The sequence below is a fragment of the Astatotilapia calliptera genome, chromosome 23 (assembly GCF_964374335.1).
Source record: "Astatotilapia calliptera chromosome 23, fAstCal68.1, whole genome shotgun sequence".
Lineage (NCBI taxonomy): Eukaryota > Metazoa > Chordata > Actinopteri > Cichliformes > Cichlidae > Astatotilapia > Astatotilapia calliptera.
Window position 1 is genome coordinate 12,891,194 of NC_137443.1, and position 6,733 is coordinate 12,897,926.

General features: G+C 37.9%; 1 protein-coding gene across 1 annotated transcript; it reads right to left on the reverse strand.

Moving 5' to 3' along the window:
- Positions 1–616: 616 nt before the first annotated feature.
- Positions 617–5,437, reverse strand: LOC113016943 (hydroxysteroid 11-beta-dehydrogenase 1-like protein). Its single transcript, XM_026160161.2, has 6 exons — positions 5,268–5,437; positions 2,591–2,721; positions 2,186–2,389; positions 2,010–2,103; positions 1,433–1,598; positions 617–1,351 (listed from the first exon to the last, which is right to left on the reverse strand). The coding sequence occupies exons 1-6, from the start codon at positions 5,347–5,349 to the stop codon at positions 1,168–1,170; spliced, it is 861 nt and encodes a 286-aa protein (XP_026015946.1). The 5' UTR covers positions 5,350–5,437; the 3' UTR covers positions 617–1,167.
- Between the last annotated feature and the right edge of the window lie 1,296 nt (positions 5,438–6,733).

A 6,733-nucleotide genomic window follows, 5' to 3' on the forward strand; every position in this document is an offset into this window, starting at 1 on the left:
ATGTGTGTGTGTGTGTGTGTGTGTGTGTGTGTGTGTGTGTGTGTATTTATTTTGGGCTTTGATCCATTCCTTCACTTCACATATCCACTCAGCTATATTACTGTAGGGTTTTAGGATTCAGCAGGGAAAACAAAGACTTAAGATTATTTATATTGTTTGTTGTCACTTGCTTTTGTCCTTTTGTCCTATCAAATAAAAAATGTAGAGTTATTTTAAAAAACAAACAACATTGAATTAATAAGAAGTGCTTCCGCTCCCTTAAGGCCAAAACAGAGAGAATGAGGAGGAGCTTCTTTCCCCAGGCTATTTTGGCCCTGAATCAGGTGTAGGGCTGGACTCTCACACACACATCGCATCACCACACGCACTCTGGTTTTTCTTTTTGCACACTTCTTATAATTTATCATTTCTTTTTTAAAATAATTTCCTACATGAACTGCTATTTGCACATTTTTACTGTAAATTTCTAAGTTAAAATCTGTAAATTCTTACTGTCATTTAATGGTCGAGCATTGCACAGCAATAAGCATTTCACCTCATGTCATACTGTGTATGGTTTGTGTGTGTGACAAATAAAAGTTGAATTTGAATTTAAAGTATGAGAGGAAAGAATATGTTTATTGCTTTTCATCTTTTATTAGTGAATAGCAGAAATGTGAAACTCTAATATACCATTCATGGCTGAAAATCATGAAAGGAAAGTGTGTGAGAGAGACAGAGATAGTCTTATTTGTAGTAAATCAGGTGCCTTCTTTCTGAATTTTCACTTAGTGGTGCAGTAACGGTTGGACAGCGGTGGCTGTGCTATGCAGATAGGAGCTAATCTCTTTGAGGGAGACGAAAATGAAACAATTTCAAGCCGTAAGCTTTTTTCCCCGTAGACATTTCATAACTGGACAGCTCTCAAAAGCAAGGTGAGAAAAGTGGAAACTGGAAAAGTCAAAGATTATGCCATAAAACTGGGTGTATTAAAATATGAAGGCTAAGATTCAGAGGAATGAAAGTGACATACACCGGCTACAGACGAGCTGTCCATGGTATAATCCTGCCCAGTGTGTACATCAACATTTAAAAAAAATCAATGGCAAAGCTGTAAGCCAACATCCAAGCCAAATTTCTGTGTTTTTAATTAAAGAGGTGTAGAACTGTGCTTTAGATAAATGTTCTTCATGGGTTGTAGTTGTAGGAACGCTGGACCACATAGTCTGTAAAAGAAGGAATCCAATCTTTGGTGAGAGTCCAAATGTATGTGAACCAGGGGTAGAAAAGCTCTGGCTGTCTCGTAGCTCCCGTGATGATGATGTTCAGGGCGGCCTCTGTGGCGGGGTAGGCTGGCATGTTAACCTTTCCCCTAGGACACAAAAAATTCTTGCAATTAACTCATGTAAACAGCACAAATGATTTGACTGCAAATCTTTTTATGCATACTAACTTGACTTTGCTCATAGCTGTTTCGGTGTCAATGAGCCCCAGTGTGCACACAGAGATGGACACATTGCTCTTCTTCATAGCCAACTCATGACGAAGAGACCCAAAGAACCCATTCAAGGCACTTTTTGTTGAGACGTATGGAGCTGTTAAGGGACTGGGCATTTTACCTGTGAAGCATCAACAGCTGTTAGGAATTTTCTGGAGTTTTCAAACTTAACATGTCTCGACTTTCCTCTGCTAATCAATTCTTGGAGCTGCTTTTGGTTGCTCCATTATGTGGTTCGATAACCAAGGAGTCACCACAGCGGGTCGCTCCGCATGCTTGACTAGGCAGCTTTTTCTTTCTTTACACTGGATCCCCTCAGGGAATGTGTCAGGAAAACTGGATGGTCCACTACAGGACATTAGGCAAAAACACATATGATGGGTAAGGTGATAAATATCACTAATGTGGCTAAATTAATTAAAACTTGAAATTTTGATTTTCTCCGAATTATTGCATGGTCTTTACTTTACGATGTAAAGTGGCTTAAGGTGACTGTTTTTGTGCTTTGGTTGAACTATAAAAACAAACCTACCTGCAAGTGAGGAAACAATCACCAGCGATCCTTTATTTTTCTCAAGGGAGGGCAAAGCTTTCCAGGCCATCTGAATATAGCTGAAGAAATTGATCTTTGTACACAAACAAACATTCATGACTGAGGGCATTCCTTTCATTTTATGTTTCTGATAGAGCATCAAAACGCTCCGTTACCTTCATCAGCCACTTGGCATGTTCTACGTCTCCATCCCACATGGCGACACGGGTCGAGCCGATGTGATTGAGAACCAGGTAATCCAAACCTCCCAGCTTCTTCAAGGCAAAATCTACCACTCGATCAAGGTCAGACTCATTGGACATGTCTGCTGCTATATAAAAAGCCTCCTGGGCTCCCAAACTCAGACACTTTTCTACTACCTGTTAGTCACAATCAATAAGAATGGCATGAGTCATATAGCTAAAACTGCTACTCCAAAGAACTAAAGAATATCCTCATGTACCTCATACTGCCTTCTGAGCTGCTTGATTTCTAAAATATCATCCCTGACATGACTTACATAAACACTAGAACTAAATGACAGCATCTTAGTAGATTTTGAGTAGTTTGTATTGACTGACCTTCTGCAGTGTGTCCTTGCTTCTTGCTGTAATAACAATCTTGGCTCCAAAGCGGGCATAATGATATGCCATTTGTTCGCCGATGCCTTTACTGGACCCAGTCACCAATACCTTGGCACCTCTGAGAGATTCTGTGGCAAAGATTAAATATACTATACTAATGGCATGTCATTATACTAATACACAAACATGGTAAAGGTGTAAGTGAAGCATTTAATAGGAATAATGCAGATGTGTTCAACGACCTGGAAACAATCCTTGCTGTTAATTGTCACTTTATAAATAAAATATAATACAAGCCAAAACTGTGTCCTCATATGCTCTTGGTGTTATGGTCTGTTTTGACTTTTTGCAACCATCCAAATAAAAAGATTGCACTTTGTTATTTTTGCCCGCCCAAGTATTGCATTTGGAACCCCTACACCACACAACCTGAAACTTTCAGGTTGAAGGACATTTGGAAAAGTTTCGGCCTTGACAGTAATGTATGAGGTGGTTAAAAAGTCATATACTGTGCTTAATCAATAATCTGCCTTTTCAGGGACTTCTCTTTGTCCAAGAAACACTGTTTTGTTTTTGAAGTGATTCTGAGATCTTATCTTATCTTTTAATGTCATTGACATCCAGTTTTTTAAGTGTTCACCCCTCATGCTTGATAATAGTTAAAGTCTTGTTTCCACACATTAACAAAAAGGAGAAATATACAGAACTGAAGTTTGGGAATATCAGATATCAGTATATCTGCAAATGTCTACAGATGGAAACAAATTAAATGCTATTGTCCATTTGTGAAACATGCTTATTTAAAATGCCAGAGTGATATACAAGGTGTGGTAGGTTGTAAACCGGCTGGATGCAAAGCGTTGTAATTGTTGAATGGAGCACATGTCATGTGCAAGGGCATAACCAACAGTTCATTGACACAAATCAGATTAATTCAAATTCATTGCCTGTAAAAATCGAGGTGCAAATCTCATAAACACATATTCTATTCATATAGAAAACAGAAAACATATCAAATGTTTAAAGTGAGAAAACATACTATTTAAATAACATTGATCTTGCAGGGCGAGTGAGGAATTATTATTATTATTTTGATATATATTGGGTGGCTGTAGCTCAGGTGGTAGAGCAGGTCATCTACTGATCGGAAGGTTGGTGGTTCGATTCCCGGCTTCCCCTAGTCTGCATGCCAAATATCCTTGGGCAAGATACTAACCCGAAATTGCTCTCCGATGCATTCATCGGAGTATGAATGTGTGTGAATGTCAGTTGTGCGGGTGTGAATGGGTGAATGCACAAGTTGTGTAAAGCGCTTTGAGTGCTCAGAAGAGTGGAAAAGCGCTATATAAGAACTAGTCCATTTACCATATATAAATATAACCGTTACAATCAAACAGAATCAGAATGCAATGCTGCAGAGACACCTGATCTCTTGCATGTAGAAACTTTTCCATACTCCTGGAATCTTTTGATGACGTTATATAATGTCAGTGATAGGATATTTCAAGTTTTTGCTATTTTACGTTTTCCTCCAGCTTTTTCTTTTTGTACCACTTACTCTTCTAGTCTTTCGTTGCCCCTGCCTCAACATTTTTGAGACATGTGGCTTCCATCAAGTTCAAGATGAGCTAATATTATTCTTAAAATGGTGAATTTTCCCGGCTTTTGTAAGTTCTCCATGTTCTATTGTGAATAAAATACGGGTTTTGAGAGTTGCAAATCATTCCACTCAGATTTCATTTGCACTTTAAAGTCGTTAAATTGCTTACTGTTTTCATAAAATATCCTAAAAACAATAAACCTTTACTATCCTTGTTAAAGAGATATGTTTGGTCCATGCAAATCAGAAAATTATATTATATGAGTTTATTTATTATGTGTAATGACTTTACATGTTTCATTCGGATGAGCTTAAGTTTCACAGTCCTGACTGTATGGCAAACATTTGATACGGAAAATGCAAACTATAATATCTGGGAGTAGGTGACGAGGAGAATACAGGAATATATAATTCACAAATTCATTCACTTGGCTTGCTTTTGCTGTGTGTTTGGATCATTACTCATCTGTAATGGGAACTTCTGTGCCATCAGTTTTGCAGCATTTAACTGAATCTGACAAGTGGTAGCAGAATTCCTCCTGCTATTTCTATCAGCAGTCTTAGATTCATGTTATTTCCTGTGAACCATTTGAATGCAAGTTCAACAGTTGAACGTCACTTCAGACCTGTTATCTGCTTAATTGATGCACACGTCAACGTACAGATGTTTATTAGAGATTACTTTTAAGCCTCAATCAAAATCAAAAGCAAGGTCATGAGTTAAAAGATAACTACTTCAGTTTTGGAAGGCACTGCACGTTTTTATTGTCCGCACAACTGTTTCAATCAGTCAAACATTAACTACAGAGTGCAATGATCTTTTACCTCGTATGAATCTTTTAACTTTAACGTCTAACCTAAGTAAATGTCATATGCAGACTCCTTTAAAATGCTTTCATACACTGTTTTCACGCCATTCATTCCATAAACAACACCCCAGCCTGTTGCAACCTGTAGCTCTAATAGCACCGTCTTTTATCAGCAGAACTGCTCTTTAGGTCATTGAACCAAAGTTTACAGATAAATATAGATTAATACTTGCACTCAGTAACAATAAACATAATCGTACTTTACCTGCATCAAAATTGCTGGTCCATCTGATGGCCAGGAAAGCAACACATATACAACTTAAAATAATCTTTATGAAAGCTTCCATTTTTAACAGCTGGCTGCTAGTTGTTTTGAAGTGTTGGGCTTTAGACAGTTCATGTTTGAGGACACAAACTGCCTTTTACGCAACCGCATCCCATTCACACTCCTCCTGTCACTCTGTAAGGAGGCGTGTTTTCAAAAGTGGTGAACTTCAATAAGGCCCGCCCTCAAATGCAAAGAGAAAGTGCTTTTTTATCAACACATTTCCTTACAGTAGCTTTAACTTTTTATTTAATAAACTGCACAGTGTTTGATTTAATTAGCAATAAATAAATCCAAAAAGATAAGACATCAAATGCCAGTTTTAGTCTGTCATGTTTAGCATCTACATGGATGTTAAAAAAAAATCACCCACAATAATTATTTATCTGAGCTGAGCACTAAATCAGACAAAAAGCCTGAGAAATCAGACAGAAACTCTGTGTACAGCCCAGTTGGATGATAGATGATAACAAATGAGACTGGTTTTTGAGTTTTCCAGTTGGGGTGGACAAGGCTAAGCATCTGGCTTTCAAATGAATTCAAACTCAGTCTTGGTCTTTGATTTTGGTTTAATAATCTAGTGTGGAAAATTGCTGCCACACTGCACCCTCGGCCTGAGCTTCGAGGATTCTGACAATTAGTGTTGATTCGTTTAAACTAACATAATCATCCTGCTGTAAACAGGTTTCTGTCAGGCAGAGTAAATCAATTTGTTGATCAATTATTAGTTAACATACTAACAGGGACTCAGAAGGAATGAGAACTAGCTTTACAGGTATACATAGTTACTCAACAGTCACCACAGATATGATGAGTCCCAGGGACGTCACTAGGTTTTAAGGACAGGGGGGGCTTAGCCCCCAAGAGATGCACACGATATGAACGAACGTAGTGAATGAGCACAAAATTTCACAAACAGAAAACAAGACTGAGAAATTGTTTTCCTACTTTTTTGGACAGATTAAACATCCTAGGCCACCAATAGATCTATTGTTTTATTTCAGTCTGTTTTATAATACAGTACAACAAGAAAACAGAAGAAATGTGTTTGCTGCATCAATAACAAGAAAAAAACTGAAAATAAAAAAATACATCATTTTTATGGCTTCAATTGCCAGTTACTTGGTGGGTGGAAGCATCAAAGAATGACGTCTATTTAAGTGACGTCTATTTAAGTGCTATTTATGACACTATGTTTGCACTGAAGCACCGCAGCAATTTCCTAATGTTGTAAACCTGCTCAACATTTGGCAATAAACCCCTTTCTGATTCTGATTCTGATTAAGAGTGGCAAATCGGTCAATCACTCTGTTGTGACTCAGATGCTTTTTCATGTCTTTTTCAATAGACATGACTGCAAGACCGTGAAGTCTTTTCTGACCCATTGTTTGATGCAGCCAGGAGTG